General features: G+C 50.4%; 1 protein-coding gene across 2 annotated transcripts in view; it reads right to left on the bottom strand.

Moving 5' to 3' along the window:
• Positions 1-23,141, bottom strand: part of LOC144784981 (NACHT, LRR and PYD domains-containing protein 3-like) — a 220,492-nt gene that overhangs the window by 99,227 nt on the left and 98,124 nt on the right. For both annotated transcript variants that reach the window (XM_078664101.1, XM_078664102.1), the window contains 2 exons: positions 10,957-11,124; positions 3,411-3,497 (listed from right to left, as the gene is read on the bottom strand). In XM_078664101.1, coding sequence (XP_078520227.1) covers positions 3,411-3,497; positions 10,957-11,124 — 255 coding nt within the window. The remainder of the gene's footprint in view (positions 1-3,410; positions 3,498-10,956; positions 11,125-23,141) is intronic.

Raw genomic sequence — 23,141 nt, 5'->3', positions numbered from 1 at the left:
ACACACCATCCACTATGCACACACCCTTCACACACCATTCACTCTGCACACACCCTTCACACACCATTCACTCTGCACACACCCTTCACACACCATTCACTCTGCACACACCCTTCACACACCCTCCACTCTGCACACACCCTTCACACACCTTCCCCTCTGCACACACCATTCACTCTACAGACACCCTTCACACACCTTTCCCTCTGCACACACCATTCACTCTAAAGACACCCTTCACACACCTTTCCCTCTGCACACACCATTCACTCTACAGACACCCTTCACACACCTTTCCCTCTGCACACACCATTCACTCTACAGACACCCTTCACACACCTTTCCCTCTGCACACACCATTCACTCTACAGACACCCTTCACACACCTTTCCCTCTGCACACACCATTCACTCTACAGACACCCTTCACACACCTTTCCCTCTGCACACACCCTTCACACACCATTCACTCTTCACACACCATGCACCCTTCACACATCATTCACTCTGTACACACCATGCACCCTTCACACATCATTCACTCTGTACACACCCTTCACACACCATTCTCTCTGCACACACCCTTCACACATCATTCACTCTGCACACCCTTCACACACCATTCACTCTGCACACACCATTCACTCTGTACACACCCTTCACACACCTTTCCCTCTGCACACACCCTTCACACACCCTTCACTCTGCACACACCATTCACTCTGCACACATCCTTCACACACCATTCAGCTGATCCTCTTACATACCGACACCTGGGACCAAGTAAAGCCGGGAGCTGGCAACCGCCTTTGTAGAAAGATGCATGGCCCCATGCTCCAGTGACCCACCAGGGCTTCTGCCTGGGCCCTGACAGAACTTTTCACAGAGAGCAGGGACCGGCTATTTGGTTGCTTGTATGGGGCTTGAAGAAACTTTGGAAGAACGATCAGATTGCCCTAATAATACAGAGGAGTCCACTCGCCGTTCTTGTAATCTGTGCACATTGGCCAGGAGAGGGGGACGTTTGAGCGAATGTATCCGACCCCCTGGAGCCCTGACTGGGCTTAAAGTTTCCAATGGGCCCTCAATGGGACTTCACGGCAACCAAGATTTCTGAAGACTGATTCATGCCTGGAAGTGGTTTGTTCTGTTAATTTAAATACAAACTTTCTCCAGTGTTGTTGGTGTGGCACATTTTGATCATCGATGTGCGGTTGGTAAATGTCTCACAGGGGTAATGTCGCACACCGCTAAATATTATTTTTCACACCCCTGGTACTCACATGATGCGACCTGGTGTGAGGCTGCAGTGGATTCAGCCTCTGCAGGTGAACTGTGCATGCAGAAGCAGCTGGTACTCACATGATGTGTGCTGGTGTTACAATATTGTGGTCAGTCCCAAGGGTGAACAGCATGTGATGAATAGCTCACCCTCACATAATGTGACCTGGTGCATGTTTATTGTGTGTTCAGGCCCAGTAGATGGACACCACGCACAGACGTGACTGCTATTCACATAATTTGGCCTGGTGCATGAATAATGTATGGTCAGGCCCGATAGATGAAAAGTTTTTGTCGAAGAGACTGGGATTCACCCACGGTGCCCGGGTACATGCGTTTTACATGTTCAATCACTGTGGGTGGACTGTATGTGTGGAAGTGACCGGTTCTCAGGTGATGTATCCTGGGACACTAGTGTCCTCTTCTCTAAAACTCACACCCAGACAAGGGGTAAAGTGACCTTTCACGTATACCTAGGCTGTCCTGTTTTCAGTTTCTATTTTTGGTAAATTCTGGTGGGGTTTTTTCAGTGTTTTCAATATCTTAAAAAACAGTTGTTATCAGTGGTTACACATTTTCACAGCACTAAAAACAACAGAAAAAGTGTTTTTCCGGTGTTTATGGAACGTCATTGCTTGCTTTCTGCACTGAAAGAACATGGTATATAGACAGTGTACGTACAGTGTATATGAGGTCCAAAGAGAGTTTGCAAATTAATCTTATTGTAGTACACCATACAAATAAAATACTTCTTCAGTGAGTCTTTGGTCATGTGCGCTTTCCTTCCCATGTAAACTTCTGTGAAAAGGCCCTCTCAGCATTCATATCCCCTTGGGCTGAGAATCGTCAGCTAAGGGACACAGTTGGGATGACTCTTTCTTTGATGCCACATAAAGCACGAAATGATAAATATTTGCGTTTTAGTTCCTGGGCATAAGAAAACAGTGCACCAGAATGAACTAAAAAGTCAATGGCATCCCTCATTAACTCTGAAGATTGTAAAGATGCTTTCAGCATACCTTCTAACAAGTGGCAAGGATCTCCTACAGGGAATCACTTCAGCTCGGGTATCAATTTTGACAGGTCATCACACAAATTTTTTATATACGTAGCTGAATCACTACAAATACAAACAATATCACTCCAATCTTTGTTGAACTTGGAAAGAACCTTTTTTGCGGGGCATAACAAGTGACACTGCGATCCATGTTTTCCAAAAGTCTGGTGTAACGTTTTCACCACTATCCCAGAAGCTTGGTGATATATATACTTGCCACTATACCTTGCATTTAATATTTAAAGCCTGAGGTGTTGGCAATTCACCTACTATCAATACTGACCCACTAGAAACTATGGTCTGATGTATTAATGGTTTTTACCCGTTCTCTGTGGGTAAATGTGATGACACATATTAGGAAAGATTTTTATGAAACTAGCCAGTTTACCTATCAGTCAAAGAATCAAATGCAGCCAAAATATCAAATGTGAGTTTGATATGTCCTGATTCTCTACAGTTTATAAAATAATTAAACTAAACCTAAAACGTGAAACTAAACCCTGCATCTTTAGACCAAAGGCCATAAAACTGAAAAAAGTAAAAGGAAGAAGAAACAATATTTTAGTGGCATCCCTAAAGAACAAAACTCAAACAGAATAATGTTAACCAGTCTTTCTTACTGCTAGCTGGTATAACAGTTACATTTTATTGACCCCTTCAGTAAGAACAAAATGATTGTCACTTTCTTTTTCATTTCTTTGAATGGCCTTTAGTTTGTGGTTGTGCAGGTGTTTTTTCAGTGTTTATATGTTTTCACCGGTGAGGGCTATTTTTCTTTCAGTGGGGTTTTATCAGTTATTATAGGTTTAAACCTAAAACCCCACAGCCTACGTATACCATACCTGACATTAAACTGTGCAATTAAGGAGGTCAGAATTATCTTTATAAAAGCTTGGGAACATAATATTTTACCATAACTGGAGAGTTTGATGTACCAAGGGGACCCCAGTTTAAAGGGAAGTTTAGTCAGAGGTACGAAGTAGCTTGGAAAGTGTTACTGAAGCTGGACAGGGTGACATGTCATGGAAGATCCCTGAATGATGGGATGTGAAAGTAAAACTGAATATTCTTACCACAGGACCTGAAGATTCGAGCCATGGCGCTTAAGGCCCTCACTCAGCAGTTTCACGCCTTTATCCCCTAACTGGTTCGAGGCCAAACTGGAGAGACAAAAATATGAATGAGAAAGAAATTCATGTGAAATTCTATGGCCTGTCTTCTCCCCGTGGCTTGTACAATCACTCCACACCCCTCAATCTCTCTTTACACTTTACTCCTCCTTGTGACTTGTACCGCCACCCTTAAACTCTGCTCAAACTGACATCCACCCTCCTCCTTGTGACTTGTACCACCACCCTTAAAGTCTGCTCAAGCCGACATCCACCCTTCTCCCTGTGATTTGTACCACCACCCTTAAACTCGGCTCAAACTGACATCCACCCTTCTCCCTGTGACTTGTACCGCCACCCTTAAACTCTGCTCAAACTGACATCCACCCTCCTCCCCGTGACTTGTACCACCACCCTTAAACTCTGCTCAAGCCGATATCCACCCTCCTTCCAGTGACTTGTACAACCACCCTTAAACTCTGCTCAAACTGACATCCACCCTCTTCCTTGTGACTTGTACAACCACCCTTAAACTCTGCTCAAACTGACATCCACCCTCCTCCCTGTGATTTGTACCACCACCCTTAAACTCTGCTCAAACTGACATCTATCCTCCTCCTTGTGACTTGTACCACCACCCTTAAACTCTGCTCAAGCCGATATCCACCCTCCTTCCAGTGACTTGTACAACCACCCTTAAACTCTGCTCAAACTGACATCCACCCTCCTCCTTGTGACTTGTACCGCCACCCTTAAACTCTGCTCAAACTGACATCCACCCTCCTCCTTGTGACTTGTACCGCCACCCTTAAACTCTGCTCAAACTGACATCCACCCTTCTTCCTTGTGACTTGTACCACCACCCTTAAACTCTTCTCAAACTGACATCCACCCTCTTCCTTGTGACTTGTACCACCACCCTTAAACTCTTCTCAAACTGACATCCACCCTCTTCCATGTGACTTGTACCGCCACCCTTAAACTCTGCTCAAACTGACATCCACCCTCCTCCCCGTGACTTGTACCGCCACCCATAAACTCTGCTCAAAGTGACATCAACCCTACTCCCCGTGACTTGTACAACCACCCTTAAACTCTGCTCAAACTGACATCCATCCTCCTCCTTGTGACTTGTACCACCACCCTTAAACTCTGCTCAAACTGACATCCACCCTCCTCCTTGTGACTTGTACAACCACCCTGAAACTCTGCTCAAGCCGACATCCACCCTCCTCCCCGTGACTTGTACCGCCACCCTTAAACTCTGCTCAAAGTGACATCCACTCTCCTCCCCGTGACTTGTACAACCACCCTTAAACTCTGCTCAAGCTGACAACCACCCAACTCCCCGTGACTTGTACCACCACCCTTAGACGCTGATCAAGCTGACAACCACCCAACTCCCTGTGACTTGTACCACCACCCTTAAACTCTGCTCAAGCCGACATCCACCCTCCTCCCCATGACTTGTACCACCACCCTTAAACTCTGCTCAAGCCGATATCCACCCTCCTTCCAGTGGCTTGTACCACCTCTCCACACCTCTCAATCTCGCCTTACACTAACATACATACTCCTCGTGGCTCGTACCACCACACCATACATTTTTGCTAGAACTGAATTCCATCCTCCACCCCAAGGGTAGTAAGAAAATTCCACCAATCTCTGCTAACGCCAACACCCATGCTCCTAATATGTACCTGGAACCCAGACTTCCTTCCATCAGTCTCCGCTTATAGTGACTGGGACATCACACATGTACCCTAGTGCTTCACAGTGCGTTCAGCTAGATCCGTGTGACGCACATTGCACTAAATCTCACACAATTCATTCAATGACTAATTCAATAAACAAGGGTACCCTGAATACAACCACGGAGGGCCCACAGGAGGACAAACAAATCTAACCTCCAATCTCAATAGAAAAAGCAAACACTGACATGATACACAAGGAAATCGCAGTTTTGCATAAAGTGCTGAGTCTAAGGGTGGCTGAGAGGATGCATCACATGAGCAGCCTGATGATACAGGCACCCAGGGGACAGGGAACAGTTCTAGAAAGTGAAAGTCTGGTTGAATTAGAAAACAGCAATAGAAGGGGAAACCTTGGAGTGTTAGGCATCCCCAAGGAGAGTGAAAACAATGCAGATACCCGTGAACAGCTTGTGCAAGAGTGGATAATGAGTCTGCTCAACCTCAATGCTGATAGAGACTTCGTAGTAAAAAGAGCAGACGGGATGGCTGCAGATCCAAAACAAGCATTTGCAATGCAATAGGTCTCGCATTTGTGAGAGTTTGCGCTATTAGCATTCTATACAGCAATGCCTTTTATTTATGTATTTTAAAAACCTGCAAGCGGTGTGTAAACATGCACTTTCTACTGATAGTCGTGGCTTACGAGAAGCAGTAACTGCGTCTCTTTTACTGCCAGCCTTGCTTCTCATAAGCAAGGACTAAAAGTACAAAGTGCGTGTTTACACACTGCTTGCTGGTTTCCAAAACACTTAAATAAAAGGCATTGCTATTTACAATGCTAATAGCTCAAAATCACGCAAATGCAAGACCTATTGCATTGCAAATGCTTGTTGTTTTTGTAACTCTTTACTCTGTTATTCCAAAGACTTTTGACTCTGTAGTCCTGTAGGGCAACATCCAAATCAAAGGAAGGGCAGATTTTTGTTAATTTCCATTTCCAAAAATTGATTCAGAAAGGGGAATAATTTATTCCTTTAGGATTTATACAGAAAATAAATTCACTAACGAACTCTGTGTAAATTACTTTTGTGAACAATGCTAGTGACAGCAGGAAATCACATACGGCGCAAAACAAAATACAGATAAGCACATTGTGGCTTTTTTGAAGATGGAAAAACTGAGTTTGAAATGCAAGAAATAATAGAAGAAGGCACTGGCTGAGCAGAACAGCATTAATTATCACAAGACTTGTGTAATGATTGCCAGGCTCGTTCCGCAGGAGCGTCAGGAACTTGGAGAGTAGTCCTCAGTCTTCCCCTACGGCCTTCCGACTCTCTATCAGACTCTAGAGTATCGAATGGCACGCCAGGGCAAAACAGGGAAACAAAACAAGGAAAGACGGGGGAAATAGCAGGTCCTGTCTGTGGAACCTCAGCGTGTATACTTTGTGAGTAGGCAGGCTGTAAAGGAAGGAAGACGTTACAACCTATACTTTGCTACAAAACAGTGTAAATACACAACGCATATATATATATAACCTACCACAGCTAACAGTCTGGGCTTTGGGATACAAATGGTAGGTAAAATTGGTGTCGTCTCCCTGTGCAACAGAAGGACAAAGATTATGAGCACTATACCCCAAAAATATGCCAGTATGTACAAGAAAATGGTATGTGAATCTCACCACGCTATTCTTATTGAGAATTATGAGGAATACTTGATTCGTACCCCACTCTATTCCAGGGAGGAATATGAGTGATGCGTACCTTTCTTCTGACGTATGCACAAGGTGTAATCTGCCAAGAAGTTATCAAAAACCTGTCACATGCAACGTTAACCACATACAAGAAAATAATAGAGGTAGCGCAAACGCGCTGTTACCTTGATTCTAGTAGCTGAGCAGCAAAACACACCATACACTGGTCCACGCAAGTGCCCCAAAACAAAGATTATCTCAAACTGCCAAGGGGAAGGCTGATTGGGTAGTTCACCCGACGGGAGACAGCTCCGGCCAGTGAACCGAGTAGTAATATATGACAGGCAATACCCGGCCGGACGACGGGACAAGACCGGCCGTCGGGCGGAGCACCAGGAACAGGAGAAAACGGGGATAAAACCAAAAGCCAAACACAAATTGCTCCAAATTTGTCCGTGAACAAAATAAAACAAAGGGAATCAGAAATGCCCCAAGGATGAAACGCGGTAACGAAACCGCAAGAGAGGGCTGCAAGAATTAGGAGAGCTGAACGCCTGCACGGAGGACGCTAAGCACCGGATCAGGAAGCAACAACTAGGGAAAACCGGAAGTCAGGCTACCCTACGGGGACGGATACAAACGGATAGGAAGCTAGACGCTAGAACGCAAAGCGGCGTTCTGCTGAAGTGGTGCGTCTTTTATACCAACCACAGCTATCGGAGCCTCGCAGGGAACACCGGGTACAGCAATTGGGACCTAGGGGCATGACAACTTGTCAGAGCGAATTCCCCAAAACAGGGTCTTTTTGCAGGTCTCATCATTAACAGTTGTTATTTTCACTCGTTGTTGGAACACACTTTATCAACCTAAAAAGGATGAATGGCTGAGTGCCCCTCATTACCTTGTTGCGTAGGCTACATGCGTCTACCACTCTAGCTAGTCGCTTTGGTCCTGGAGGAGAGAAGACTAGGCCCATTGCTTCCACCTAGGGGGTACACCAGGGCTGCATCCTGGGCCCTTTTTTATTCCTAATATATACAAATGGATTAGAACCATTCCTGTTAGAACAGCAGTTGGACTTCCTAAGCATAGAAGGTAAACGGGTTCCATTGCTGTCTTATGCAGATGATACAGTGTTGATGTCCTTAACGGCCAATAGCCTCCAAGAAGTTTGAACGCATTTACCAAATTTATGATGGAATTGGATTTAAAGGTACATTTTAGTAAATCATTTATTATGGTATGTTGTCCAAATTCGACAAAAATAAGAACATTTACCGTAAAGGAAAAAATCATTGACAAGGTGTCAAATTTTACTTACCTGGGGAATGTTTTCAATAATAAATTAAATCGTCATAATCTAATTGTGGCTAGGAGTCAATATACCAGTCGAATAATAGACTGGCTTTTTCGCTTTGCTGGTAAACTTGGAAATAAGCCGGTAGCAGAAATGTTAATTTTATATGAATGGAAATGTCTGAGCCTTTGGCGCAGGAGTCTGGGGCTACCATAAAAGCTCGCAGATCCAGATTCTAGAGAACAAATTCTTAAAAAGGTTATTGATGATTCCTATCAGTTCTTCAACATTCTTCTGTCACTCTGAAGTGGGTCTGGATTACGTAAAAGATCGGATAAATATTGCCCTATTGCTTTTATGGGGGAAAATCTGGACCTCAGAGGACTTCTCAAGGAGTATCCTTAGAGATTGTATGAATCCGGATAACGCAATGTCTCTCCCTTGGCTACGTTATATGAAAGATACTTTTTATAAAATAGGCTTGGAAAATTACTATGATAATCCAGAGGGAAACCAACAAAATATAAAACAGGTTATAAAAAATGCATTTCGTACTGAATTATGTATGTCTAACTGGGATCATGAATTACTAGATTGTGTGTTGCCAAGTCAACAGCAATTTTACTTGTCTTTTACCGTGCACGTTCAATCACGTTTCCTAATGACCAGATTTCGTCTTTGCACGTGGCACTTTTTTGTGGCTTTCCACAATCAGGCAGGTTGGTGTGAGAGACTGACCCCCTGCCCCAGTGATAATGTAGCCCATCTGAGCACAATGCACTTTATGTTGTTTTGCACACGTTATAAAGACCCAAGGGAATGTTTTATCAAGCCCATTTTAAAGGAAATCCGTCCCTGTTCCTATCAGGAGGGTTTTAATTATTTGCGGTCATTAGCTACTGCAGCCATCTGCAGCGCTGTGCTCAACTTCATTAGAACTGCACTCTTAATCAGGAAACGCTATGAGAGTACAGAAAGCAAAATAGAAGGAAAGAAAGCAGAAGGAAAGAAAGCAGAAAAAAAGGAAAGAATGCTAGAAAGAATGAGGAAAGAAAGAAAGAAAGAAAGAAAGAAAGAAAGAAAGAAAGAAAGAAAGAAAGAAAGAAAGAAAGAAAGGAAGGAAGGAAGGAAGAAAGCAGGAAATAAAGGATAGAAAGATGGGAGGAAGGAAAGAAAGAAGGAAGGGAAGAAATAAAGAAAAAAGAAAAGTATTGAAGGCATGATAGATGAAAAGAAGGAAGGAAGGAAAATTGCAAAGACGGAAAGAAAAAAGGAAGGAAAGATGGAAAGAAAGAAAAAACAAGGATAGAAAAAGAAGGAAAGAAATATGGAAAGAAGGCAAGAAAGAAAAAGGATGGGAGAAAAGAGGGATAGATGAGCATGGAAAATAAAAAGAAAGAAAGGAAAGAAAAAGAAGGAAAGAAAGAAAGGAAGAAAGAAAGAAGGAAAGAAAGAAAGAAAGAAAGAAAGAAAGAAAGAAAGAAAGAAAGAAAGAAAGAAAGAAAGAAAGAAAGAAAGAAAGAAAGAAAGAAAGATAGTGATAGTGATAAAGTTTTATTAAGCGTGCAAATATCAAGTGGGTGGCACAGTAAGTGTTGCAGGCCCACTAGTAGCATTCAACTTACAGGCCCTGGGTACATGTACTACCACTTTACTAGTGACTATTATAGGTAAATACATATGCCATTCGAGTATAAGTCAGTTTTACCATGTTTAAAGGAGAGTGCACAAGCACGTAAGCACTGATTAGCAGTGGTAAAGTGCACAGAGACATAAAACCAACAAAAAAATGTCTGCAGACAAGAAGGGAGAAGGAAAAAAGTTTGGGAGAAGACCACCCTAAGGTTGACAGGACTAGCAATTGTACTCACACAAGCCTGTCGAGCCCAGGCCCACAAGTCAGAGGTACTCACACCTGCCCCTCAGACCCAGGCCTCCAAGGCACGGGTACTCACACAAGCCTCTCGAGCTCAGCACTGTACTCACACCTGTCGAACCCAGGCCTCCAAGTCAGAGGTACTCACACCTGCCCCTCAGACCCAGGCCTCCAAGGCACGGGTACTCACACAAGCCTCTTAAGCTCAGCACTGTACCCACACACACCTGTCGAGCCCAGGCCTACAAGTCAGAGGTACTCACACCTGCCCCTCAGACCCAGGCCTCCAAGGCACGGGTACTCACACAAGCCTCTCGAGCTCAGCACTGTACTCACACCTGTCGAGCCCAGGCCTCCAAGTCAGAGGTACTCACACCTGTCGAGCCCAGGCCTCCAAGTCAGAGGTACTCACACCTGCCCCTCAGAAGCAGGCTTCCAAGGCACGGGTACTCACACAAGCCTCTCAAGCTCAGCACTGTACCCACACCTGTCGAGCCCAGGCCTCCAAGTCAGAGGTACTCACACCTGCCCCTCAGAACCAGGCCTCCAAGACACGGGTACTCACACAAGCCTCTCAAGCTCAGCACTGTACTCACACCTGTCGAACTCAGGCCTACAAGTCAGAGGTACTCACACAAGCCTCTCGAGGTCAAGCCTCCAACTCAAGGTACTCACACCTGTCGAGCCCATGCCTACAAGTCAGAGGTACTCACGCCTGCCCCTCAGAACCAGGCCTCCAAGACACGGGTACTCACACAAGCCTCTCGAGCGCAGCACTGTACTCACACCTGTCGAACCCAGGCCTACAAAAGGGATGTACTCACACAAGCCTCTCGAGGTCAAGCCTCCAACTCAAGGTACTCATACTAGCCTCTGGAGCCCCAGCCTCCAAGATTGAGGTGCTCATACGCGCCTCCAGCCCAGGCTTCCAAGGCAGCGGTACTCACACGAGCCTTTCAAGCCCCCGGCATCGCTGCAGGGTGCCCAGCAGGCCGGGGACACTGCCGTCCTGGAAGCAGTTGTGTTGTATATCCAGAATCTTCAGGTTCTTCATCTCTTGAAGTGCAGGAGACAGAGCCGCCATGCAGTCATCCGTAAGCTTGTTGTGCCACAAGCTGTAAGAAGATCAAAGGCACAAAGTCTCATAAACTACCAGAAGAAAAAACTTTCACAAAGTAAGTGCACACCTGAGGCAATTCTGGACACAACATGGGCATTCTGAGCAGAACGCACACAACTGAGTGGTTCTCCCAGTATTGCAGTGATCATCAAAGTGAGAAAATAAAAAATACAACACAGTAAGCACGGCCACCGCTATGGGGTGGCGGGAGTTGGGCAATCGAGTGTGTTCTGCAAAGCAGATGGTTGTAGTGACCCAGTCTGGAGTGAACCAAAGATCCAACTGTGCCAGAGAGGCACCCAGGAACTGCAACACTATTCACAGCGCTCACACACAGAAGGCGTCTTGGAAAACCATAAGTAGTCTCACACCGAGACCCCCATTCAGCAGACAGTAGTCTGCACTTGAAGCACAGGACCCCCAAACATGCATACCATGATCAAAACACAACACAGGGTTAAAGAAGATAAAAGACACACATGCATTCTGGAAGGAGACAAGACCTGACACAACCAGGGCAGCAGCATCTAGTGGACAGTAGGCTGCATGAAACAAGACACACACCCTGCCTCGTGAAACCTCACAAGAGTGCTACCCTAGACAAAACAAGGTAATAGAGTATGCCAAAATATGTTAGTGTTAGAAAAAGTCCAATGTGGAATTGTCCGGCTAAATGAACATGGGTGTTGAAAAATAGCAAAAAAAGTACAATATTTATGGAAAAAAGGCGTCACATTAAACAGCCAAAACTGAAGGAGTGTGAGAACAGAAGAGATACACGAAGTGATATCAAAGGAGCGTAGGGAGATACCAGCAGTGCCATTAGCAACTGAACACAAGGGTGGTACCCTAGGACTGGGGAAGAGAAGATGGTTTCTGGACCTGAGTGTGGTACCAGAGGTCTGCAGAAGGTGCAGGTGCTCTCGGGAGCCAAGTGTGGTGCCTGTCAACTGCAGCAGAGAAGGTACGTTCAGACGAGGAGAGGCTAGAGGGAAGGGGACTGATATGTGAGAACTGCAGAAGAATAATTGACCTCTGGAAATAAATGTGGATCGAATGTGGAAAAGAGCAGGTATTTCTGGAGATAAGTGTGATTTCCAGAGACTGGAGAACACAGATGCTTTCTGGAAAAGATCATGGTGCTTGAGAACTGGAGAAAAGCAGTTGCAGGAAGAACAGATGCTACCTGCAGATGAGTGTGGATCAAAGTGTGGACAAGAGCAGGCACTTCTCAAGAGGAGTGTCATTTTCGAGGAGTGGACAAGAGCAGGTGTGTTCTGGAGATGAGATACGACTAAGGAGGGAAGTGCTGAGTTGAGTTATGTCAAACAGCAAATCCTTTCTGGACACGAGAGTAGGGTTGGGAACTGAAAAAGAGCACCCGCGGTCTCAAGACGAGTGTGGTGCACGCTGACTGGAAGATGAGAAGTTGCTATCTGGCGATGAGTGTAAACTGAAGTCTCCAGATGAGCAGGTACTTCCTGGAGACAATTGTAGACCCCGAGGACTACAGAGGAGCGGATACCCTCTGGAGGAGAGGGGTGCCATATGCAGATTAGTGTGTATTAAAGTGCAGGTAGTTTCTGCAGGCAAGCATGGTGTCTGAGGACGAGGAGGAGCACTGTGCAGATTGGTGTACACTGAAGTCTGTAGAAGAGCAGCTACTTTCTGGAGAGGAGTCTGGCGGGTGAAGACTGCAGAGGAGTCAAATGAAACCTCGACAGCGTCATTTCCAAAGCAATGGATGTGGAGTGGGATTTCTGAGACAGGCAGGAAAGGGAATAACATGAGTTCCCAATCATTGCTGTCACCGGGTTGTGTTTGTGATGATCAGATTTGCACCGCACTGCTCTCCACCAACTGTGCCCTCAGAGAGCGTCACGAAACGGATAAAGGTGAGAAAGCCTTATGAGTAGATATAAGACCAGAAGTGGGGGAACCAGTGGTAAGCATCTGACCAGTAGAAGGGGCAGATTGAGGGAAATGTTCAAGGGGGTGAAGTTATCCAAATACAAGAGACAAGAGGAAGGTCTTTAAGGATCGCCTGAATGTGCGTTGATCCTGTTCAAGAAGGGCCCCCGTAGCACGCCCCTTCCTAATAGCGACTCACAAACCATATTTTGCGAGTCGGTAATAGTTTACTGACCCTCAAAATAGAGTGAACACATGGTGAAAGAAGTATTAGCAGCCGCAAACGGCCCAATTCTCTGTTTGCGACCGCTAAAAACGGTTATACATCTGGCTCCAAGTTTCTAATTTAATTTATTGTTTTCACTTGGTATTTCAATTCCATATTTTAGTTTGTTGTTATACTTGTTTTTCTATTTTTGTGAGTAACTGGACCAGAGCATGCAGGTCATTGCCCCCACTATTCTTAAATGATTTTGGGAGCCAGTGCTACCATGGAAATGATAGGTGAGCATACATAATCACTACGGCCCCTCGCGGCGGGATGCCTGGCTTTCACCTTGTGAATACCCTGCCGGGGTATTTCTCACAGGGGAATACCAGGACGGGTTCCCTAAGCAAGCGCCTTGAGACCCCTGGGTGAATCGTGCGCTATATAAATCGAAATACATACATACATACATACATACATAATTGCCACTTGGGAGAAAACTGTTCACCTCTGTGCAAACAACATGTACCGTTACACCATTTGGAGGATGAGAAAATAAACATTTGGGGGGGGGGGGGGGGGGGGGTGCCGTTACTGCTCGAACAGCCAGGGCTTCAGCTTCTTCCTGAAGGAGAGGTGGTCTTGGGTCAGGCGCAGGTCGGTCGGGAGGGAGTTCCAGGTCTTGGCGGCCAGGTAGGAGAAGGACCTTCCTCATGTTGTCGCTCTTCGGATGCGGGGGACGGCGGCGAGGGCGTGGTTGGCTGATCGGAGGTGGCGTTTGGGAGCGTAGAAGTTTACTCGGTTGTTGAGGTAGCTCGGGCCTTGGTCGTGTAGGGCTTTGTGTGCGTGGGTGAGGAGGCGGAAGGTGATTCTTTTGTTGACGGGGAGCCAATGCAGGTCTCTAACAGTTTACTAAAGTTAGAAGAACAGGGGGACGGAAGGGGAGCACTGCCCAGAGTGGTTGGTCTCAACAGTTTCGGCCACAAAAATTCAAGGTGACCTTAGTATGGGCATAGACTTAAGGGAGTTTAAGTTGAACATTTGGACAGATCACCACCCACTAATTCAGAATTCCCCAGATGTCGAGTACAGCTGGTAAACAACAGATGTTTTGATGTTATCAATCCCTCGTCCCAAATCTTCGCTCTGCATGGTTCATGGTGAGCTTAAGTCCAATGAGTAATAGGCGAGGATATGAACCGTAAATGGTCGTGATGTTGCATCCTTTGAAGAGGCGAGTCCTCAACTCTTTCCTACATTGTACCAGCGTTGGGGCCATTCTGATGCAAACAATGATGTTGTTCCCGGCTCGAGTGAATACACTGAAAAGGCCCGCTGGCTTGCTTTTTCTTTTTTACACTTCTTAGTCTGTAGTCTGATGGTGTCCTGGCTGCGGCTGTGCAGAGAACCACCAGAGAGGGTGAGCGTGTCTGAAGGACAAGGAGGGTCCCTGCTCGCGATGTCTTGTAGATGATGCAGCAGGTTTGGAAGATGGTGAGGGTTCGAAAGGGGAGCCAATGGAGTTCTATCCTTACAACGGTGATAATATTTCTTCTGGCCATGGAGGAGACGAGCTGCAGCAAACAGGGTGCCTCCAAATGGTGCCAGTGTGCAGTCTGGTATCCCTCAGAGTAACCATCCAGATGCAAGAGTACAAGGGCTTGAACAGCAGTTCCAAAGTCTCTTTCTAGAAGAAACAGGTTATCTTCCTTCCGAAAAGGGAGCTGGTTCCAGGCAGTCTTTGGTTTTTGGCACTGTGTTCCTTGAGGGAGAGGTTGGTGTCCAGGATGAATCCAAGAGAAGGGACTTTCAGTGAAAGTTGGGGTTTGAAGAAGTCACGGTTCATGTCATTAAGACTGGTTTGGACAGTGGTTTGTTTGATGTTCTTGGCAAATAGCAGGAATTCTGTCTTGGTTGGGCTGAGCTCAGGCAGGCACTAGAGATCCAGATCGGGATGATGTGCGGGCAGTGTTTGAGGGGTCGGATGCCTGAAGCAGAGGAGGCTTTCAAGTAGCGTCGCGTACCATCGGTGTATTGGTGAATCTTGAGGCTGATATCTGTGGGCAGAGCATGACGGGCTTAGCCATAGAGGGTACAGGACCTGCCTGTAAAAGTGGACATTTGTTGGACTGGGCCCTTCTGGCAGGTCCACCCCTGAATTTTTGTGCTTGTTATATGTGACCTGGGGATGGTGATCCCCCTTCGGAGTGTGTGTGTGGTGAGAGAGACCTGCCCTCCCATAGGAATGCATGGGGGATGTATGTGGCTCTGGTAGTTCCTGATGCGTGGGGCGTGCCGGGTCGAGTCTGGTATGTGCACGCTCGTGAGATTGAATGCTACAAGATGATGTATGCGGCCTGTGTGTGACTAGAAGGGAAGTGCCACTTCTAGACCCTGCTGTGTGTGTGCAGTAAGTATGCTGGCGCGTGATTGGCTGAAGTGAGGGAGGGGCTGTGCCTGTATCCTGTATGGGTCTGGGCTGTCCCCCACAATGCTGACTCCACCCACCTGGGGTGCGTCTGGTGTCCTAGCCTGGCCAGTAACAAGAAATTCCTTATAACCAGTTCTAGCTGGTTCTCATCCTGCCTGCCCCTTTTTAGACAAAGGGATCTCATGTATAAAAGGAGGGTGTGCCCTCTTCTCTCTCTCTTTTCTTCTTCCTGGTTGTCCGGACTGGAACCCTGCCAGGGGCAGGCTGCTGCTTGGGCTCAGGGTTGGCTTACCTCCCTGGGCCCTGCCCAGCTCCTGGATTCCTAATGGCCTTTTCCTGCTAGGAGCTGCAGTGCTCCACCTGAGTCTTGGACTCTACCAAGAATCTACTGCTTTTTGATCCCCTAGCGCCTCGGAGCGCTTGACTTTGTTGCTACTTGCTGCCTAGCGCTTGGGAAGCGCTTTCTTCCACCCCCCCCTCGCAGCTGTTCTCGATGCTGCTTGCCGATCGTGAGCACCCCCTGACCGGTGCATGTCTTGCCCCGGGGATTCTGCCCTACCCCCATCGAGTGCCCACCTCGATTTATGGCCCTTTGTTAACTAACCGGTGCCCCCCGGCAGTTCCTGAGATCGTCACCGCCGCAGCCCGGAGTTAGCCGGGGAGGCGCTGCTCCCGCCTTCCTACCCGGGGCCTCGCTACCATTGGCGGCCCCGGAGAAAGCATTGCTGTCCGCTGATTGGTCCTGGCCGCCGGGACTCCCGGGACGTCACCACGGGGCCGCGCCGGGATTGGCCCGACCCTGAGGGCGTCCCCCGCGCCCCCGGAGGCCGGGGGAGTTCGGCCGCCTGACTACGGGGAGGTGGAGGGCTGTCCTGCAGCGAGGCTTCCCCCGAGGAGGGAGAGCCCCCGCCACCGTCCCGCCGAGTAGAAGCCGACGGGAGCTGATGCCACGAGGAGCCGCCGCCCGTTGAGATCGGTGAGTGCGGGCGGGCTCCGTCGCGCTCCTCTGTCCCGGGGGGTGGCGTGTTCCAACGAGGGCCCCTCCCTTGGCCCATGAGTCCGGGAAGGACTCCAACGATGTCCCCCCACAAATAGAATGAGCCCGGAGAGGCTCCACCTTTGGCCCCTGCCTTTCTTGAGCCTTGAGAGGCTCTGTCGCACCTCACCCCTGCGAGCCCTGAAAGGCTCCGCCTGTCACCCACTCCCTTGAGCCCCGAGTGGCTCCTTCATGGCCGGTGGGGCCCCAGCGAGATCGGGTCCCCCGAGAGGGACTCCCCCGTTACTCATGGGCCCGAGTAGGCTCCACCGCGTCCCAGTACCCCTGAGCCCCGAGAGGCTCCACATTGGTCCCTGTTCCTATGAGCCTGCACGGCTCTGCCCACCATTTTGTTCTCGAGCCCCGAGATGGCTCCCACGTGGCCCTTGCGCATTTGGCGCATTCCCAGCATCTTTGTTTCCGAGCCTGCGAAGCTCCAACGTGATGCCCCCATCCTCTACGGCTGCCCAGCACTTCGTGGGCAGCTGCCACGTTTAGGTTTATTGTAGGCTACCTGCAGCCTACCCTGACATTGAGACTTTGGGCGTCCTAGCCCCCGAAGGCCAGTTGGCCTGTTGAACGTACTCGCTAAATGTTAACTGTGCTCCTTGGGAGTTATTCTGTGTTTCCTTCCTATAGGTACGTCTGGGGGGGTTATGTACCGTGCCATTCCATCCCTCCTGTATAACCTCGCCTCATGTATGTTGATACTGGTTAGAGTGAGTTCTATTGCTAGTCCTATGAAACCCCGGGGCGTGACGTATTCTAATGCTAAGCTCCTGGTGATGATGTGTTCTAGTCCTAGTTCGAGGAAGCTCCCAGTTGTTATATGTTCTAAATGCCAACTCCATCATGGGCATATTCCTGGCAGTGGTCCCATGGCCCTGTCCTGTATATTTTCCCTTGTAAATCCTGCCCGTGCCCCTGGCACCCTGTAAGGTATGTGTTCCTATGTGTCCTTTTTAATACAAAGACTATTTTCATATATACCTGGTGTGGAGTTCCTTTTGTGGGGGGGGCCCGGGAGGTTGTTGCTGGGGGTGCGTGCGCAAATGCTTTACACATGACCTCCGAGATAGGCCTGGCTGCTCGCGCCACGTTACCTAGAGGGTGAGTAGGGGTTGTCTTGGTGGGTGACCCCCTGGCCCTGACGGGGGAGTGGGGGTCTCGGACTGACTCTGGCGCAAGCTCGGGTCGGCCGGGGATCCCATTTCCTACAACATTATTATAACTAAGACAGTGGGCCCGGGGAAGGGGCTCAGTGCGATGCTGTTGAATATGCGCCCCCTCCACAAACAGTGATGGATTCTCCTTACTGCCGGAAGAAGAGCGAGATGATTTGGCATTGACTGAAACTTGGCTGGAGGCCGGGTCAGACCCGGGTATACTTGCGGCCCTGCCCTGGACTGCCACATCCTTCTGCATAATCGGCAGGGTGGCAAAAGAGGCGGAGAGGTGGTATTGATCGCCCAGAAACAGCTAGTCACAGAGACAGGCCGTCAAAAGTATAGATGGGGCCAAGGTCTTTGGGATGAAAATAGATCTGAAGTTTAGCTGTGTTGCCCGCCTTGGACAACTCCCCATTTTAATCCACTATTTCTTGAGGTGATGAGTGATGTGTGCTCTAGATGCAATCCGACAGTAGTGGTGGTGGACTTTAAATTCAGCTGGGATCTCATTCCAAGGGGTCCCTCTGCTGATGGGGTTGATGAAGGGATGGAAATGTTGGGCTTGGAGCAATTAGTGGAGATTCAGACCCATGAGAAGGGTCAGACCTTAGATCTGACATGGTCCACTCGACCGTTGGCCAGGATATCAGGGATTGAGCCCTGTGGATGGTCAGATCATCATCAAATTAGGTTCAGAATCCCATCGCCAACCCAGCTTGATTGTCGTTTGCCAGTGTGGCGCATACTACGCAACTGGTCGCAAATAGATGAAACTCACCTGGCAGAGGCTGCTTTAAAGGATGTAATACACCCACCCAGTAGCACTGAGGATGTGGAACAGGCATGTGCATGGTTTTAGGTGGGATTCAGCATGCCACAGATAGGGTGGCTCCTGCTCGCAGTAAAAGAGTAAGAAATAGAATCATGTGCGCCCCCGGGGCACCGCTGCACTTAGTTAGGAGAAACGACAGTGCGAGAGGACATGGCGCAAGCGCTACGAGCCAGAGGCTCTGAGGAGGACCAAAGTGGAGCTGGGCATTTATAATAGAGCGACTGCGGCAACCAACGCAATCGTTTATGACAAGGATCACTGAAGCTAGTGGTCGGCAAAGGAACACCAGTAAGGTGCTCAATGGGTCGAGCCGGACTAAAGAGCCGGCCTCGGTAAAGGATCCTGAGGAATGGAATAGGATGCAAAGTTCAAGGAAACCCTGAATGATGTAAGGAGCACCCCGCTATGTCCGTTCCTACGGATAGTGGCGGATGCGCCTGGTTATCAGGGTGAGATGTTTTCAACAATCCCATTACTGGATCTAGAGACCCTGGTCCCGCTACTGGCAGCGGTTAAATTAGGCTCGCTGGAAGATCCTTGCCAACCCAAGGTGTTTAAAACGACCTATCCTGTTGTGGAGGATAAGTTTGTGTCCCTCCTGAATGCCTCTTTGGATGTGACTTTTAAGAAGGGTATAGTTAGCCGACTATTGAAGAATGCCAGGGCGGACCCAAACAATTTAAGGAACTACCGCCGAGCATCCCTGTTACCATTTCCCGTAAAAAGGTTGGAGCGGTATGTAAATAAAACTCTTACGAAATTCATTGAAGACCAATATTTGCTCCATTCTCACCAATCAGGCTTTGGGGCCCCTCATAGTACTGAGTTGGTGATGCTCTCCGTACGGGATGAGCTCAGACTGGCGGCAGATAAGAACGAGTCCTCCGCGTGGATCCTGCTGGGCCGTGCAGCAGCATTGGATGGGGTGGACCATCGCGATCACAGGGTCCGCACTTCTGTGGATTTCTTCGTTCTTGAACGACCGGCCACAGAGGGTGCCGTTGGGTTCACATGTTTCTAGAGAAGGTTCACCTTCCTGCGGGGTCCCTCAGGGATCTCCATTGTCCCCATTGTTGTTTATCAATTTATATCCTTTGATTGCACCATTAGCACCGTTGGATTGCCAACTGCTTAACTATGCAGACGATACCCAGCTGGTCTTCCTGAGGGAGCGCTCCACGCAGGCGCAGTCGAACGGGCTGAATATTCTCAGGTTCACTGTGAACAGGAGGACAGTGAACTCTCTGAAAGTGAATCCAGATGAGACAGAGGTTTTGGCTATTACCACAAAGGGAAATCCATGGATGGGCGGCTTTCGGGCCTGTGAGTTAAGCCCTGTCCCCAAATCCTTGCCAGTAGTGAAAAGCCTTGGTATCAAGGTGGATAGTAACATGTCAATGGCTGCGCAGGTGGCATCAGTGGTTGGGGCGTCGCAGGTGGCATCAGTGGTTGGGGGCATCGCAGGTGGCATCAGTGGTTGGGGTCGTCGCAGGTGGCATTAGTGGTTGGGGGCTTCGCAGGTGGCATTAGTGGTTGGGGCAGAGCAGGTGGCATCAGTGGTTGAGGCTGTGCAGGTGGCATCAGGGGTTGGGGGAAGAGCAGGTGGCATCAGTGGTTGGGGGCGGCGCAGGTGGCATCAGTGGTTGGGGGCAGCGCAGGTGGCATCAGTGGTTGGGGCTGGGCAGGTGGCATCAGTGGTTGGGGGCTGCGCAGGTGGCATCAGTGGTTGGGGGCAGAGCAGGTGGCATCAGTGGTCGGGGGCTGCGCAGGTGGAATCAGGGGTTGGGGCAGAACAGGTAGCATCAGTGATTGGTAGCGGCACAGGTGGCATCAGTGGTTGTGGGCTGAGCAGGTGGCATCAGTGGTTGGGGGCTGGGCAGGTGGCATCAGTGGTTGGGGGCTGGGCAGGTGGCATCAGTGGTTGGGTGCTGGGCAGGTGGCATCAGTGGTTGGGGGCTGGGCAGGTGGCATCAGTGGTTGGGGGCTGACAGGTGGCATCAGTGGTTGGGGGCTGACAGGTGGCATCAGTGGTTGGGGCTGGGCAGGTGGCATCAGTAGTTGGGGGCTGGGCAGGTGACATCAGTGGTTGGGGGCCAGGCAGGTGGCATCAGTGGTTGGGGGCCGGGCAGGTGGCATCAGTGGTTGGGGCAGAGCAGGTGGCATCAGTGGTCGGGGGCTGCGCAGGTGGAATCAGGGGTTGGGGCAGAGCAGGTGGCATCAGTGATTGGTAGCGGCACAGGTGGCATCAGTGGTTGGGGTGGCACAGGTGGCATCAGTGGTTGGGGCGGCGCAGGTGGCATCAGTGGGTGGGGGCTGGGCAGGTGGCATCAGTGCTTGGGGGTTGGACAGGTGGCATCAGTGGTTGAGGCTGGGCACAGGTGGCATCAGTGGTTGAGGGCTGGACAGGTGGCATCAGTGGTTGTGGGCTGGGCAGGTGGCATCAGTGGTTGTGGGCTAGGCAGGTGGCATCAGTGGGTGTGGGCTGAGCAGGTGGCATCAGGGGTTGGGGGCTGGGCAGGTGGCATCAGTGGTTGGAGGCTGGGCAAGTGGCATCAGTGGTTGGGGGCTGACAGGTGGCATCAGTGGTTGGGTGCTGGGCAGGTGGCATCAGTGGTTGTGGGCTGAGCAGGTGGCATCCATGGTTGGGGGCTGACAGGTGGCATCAGTGGTTGGGGGCTGGTCAGGTGGCATCCATGGTTGGGGGCTGACAGGTGGCATCAGTGGTTGGGGGCTGGGCAGGTGGCATCAATAGTTGGTGGCTGGGCAGGTGGCATCAGTGGTTGGGGCGGCGCAGGTGGCATCAGTGGATGGGGGCTGGGTAGGTGGCATCAGTGGTTGGGGGCTGGGCAGGTGGCATCAGTGGTTGGGGGCTGGGCAGGTGGCATCAGTGGTTGAGGCGGCACAGGTGGCTTCAGTGCTTGGGGGCAGAGCAGGTGGCATCAGTGGTTGGGGGCAGAGCAGGTGGCATCAGTGGTTGGGGACTGGGCAGGTGGCATCAGTGGTTGGGAGCTGGGCAGGTGGCATCAGTGGTTGGGTGCTGGGCAGGTGGCATCAGTGGTTGGGGGCTGGACAGGTGGCATCAGTGGTTGGGGCCTGACAGGTAGCATCAGTGGTTGTGGGCTGAGCAGGTGGCATCAGTGGATGGGGGCTGGGCAGGTGGCATCAGTGGATGGGGGCTGGGCAGGTGGCATCAGTGGTTGGGGGCTGGGCAGGTGGCATCAGTAGTTGGGGGCTGGGCAGGTGTCATCAGTGGTTGGGTGCTGGGCAGGTGGCATCAGTGTATGGGGCTGGGCAGGTGGCATCAGTGGTTGGGGGCTGGGCAGGTGGCATCAGTGGATGGGGCTGGGCAGGTGGCATCAGTGGTTGGGGGCTGGGCAGGTGGCATCAGTGGTTGGGTGCTGGGCAGGTGGCATCAGTGGTTGGGTGCTGGGCAGGTGGCATCAGTGGTTGGGTGCTGGGCAGGTGGCATCAGTGGTTGGGGGCTGGGCAGGTGGCATCAGTGGTTGGGGGCTGGGCAGGTGGCATCAGTGGTTGGGGGCTGGGCAGGTGGCATCAGTGGTTGGGTGCTGGGCAGGTGGCATCAGTGGTTGGGGGCTGGGCAGGTGGCATCAGTGGATGGGGCTGGGCAGGTGGCATCAGTGGATGGGGCTGGGCAGGTGGCATCAGTAGTTGGGGGCTGGGCAGGTGTCATCAGTGGTTGGGTGCTGGGCAGGTGGCATCAGTGGATGGGGCTGGGCAGGTGGCATCAGTGGTTGGGGGCTGGGCAGGTGTCATCAGTGGTTGGGTGCTGACAGGTGGCATCAGTGGATGGGGCTGGGCAGGTGGCATCCGTTGTTGGGGGCTGGGCAGGTGTCATCAGTGGTTGGGTGCTGACAGGTGGCATCAGTGGATGGGGCTGGGCAGGTGGCATCCGTTGTTGGGGGCTGGGCAGGTGGCATCAGGGGTTGGGGGCTGGGCAGGTGGCATCCGTGGTTGAGGGCTGGGCAGGTGGCATCAGTGGTTGTGGGCTGACAGGTGGCATCCGTGGTTGGGGGCTGGGCAGGTGGCATCCGTGGTTGGGGGCTGGGCAGGTGGCATCAGTGGTTGGGGGCTGGGCAGGTGGCATCAGTGGTTGGGGGCCGGGCAGGTGGCATCAGTGGTTGGGGGCTGGGCAGGTGGCATCAGTGGTTGGGGGCTGGGCAGGTGGCATCAGTGGTTGGGTGCTGGGCAGGTGGCATCAGTGGTTGGGGGCTGGGCAGGTGGCATCAGTGGTTGGGGGCTGGGCAGGTGGCATCAGTGGTTGGGGGCTGGGCAGGTGGCATCAGTGGTTGGGTGCTGGGCAGGTGGCATCAGTGGTTGGGGGCTGGGCAGGTGGCATCAGTGGATGGGGCTGGGCAGGTGGCATCAGTGGATGGGGCTGGGCAGGTGGCATCAGTAGTTGGGGGC

The sequence above is a fragment of the Lissotriton helveticus genome, chromosome 10 (assembly GCF_964261635.1).
Source record: "Lissotriton helveticus chromosome 10, aLisHel1.1, whole genome shotgun sequence".
Classification (NCBI taxonomy): domain Eukaryota; kingdom Metazoa; phylum Chordata; class Amphibia; order Caudata; family Salamandridae; genus Lissotriton; species Lissotriton helveticus.
This window is presented reverse-complemented; position numbering and strand designations above follow the sequence as displayed.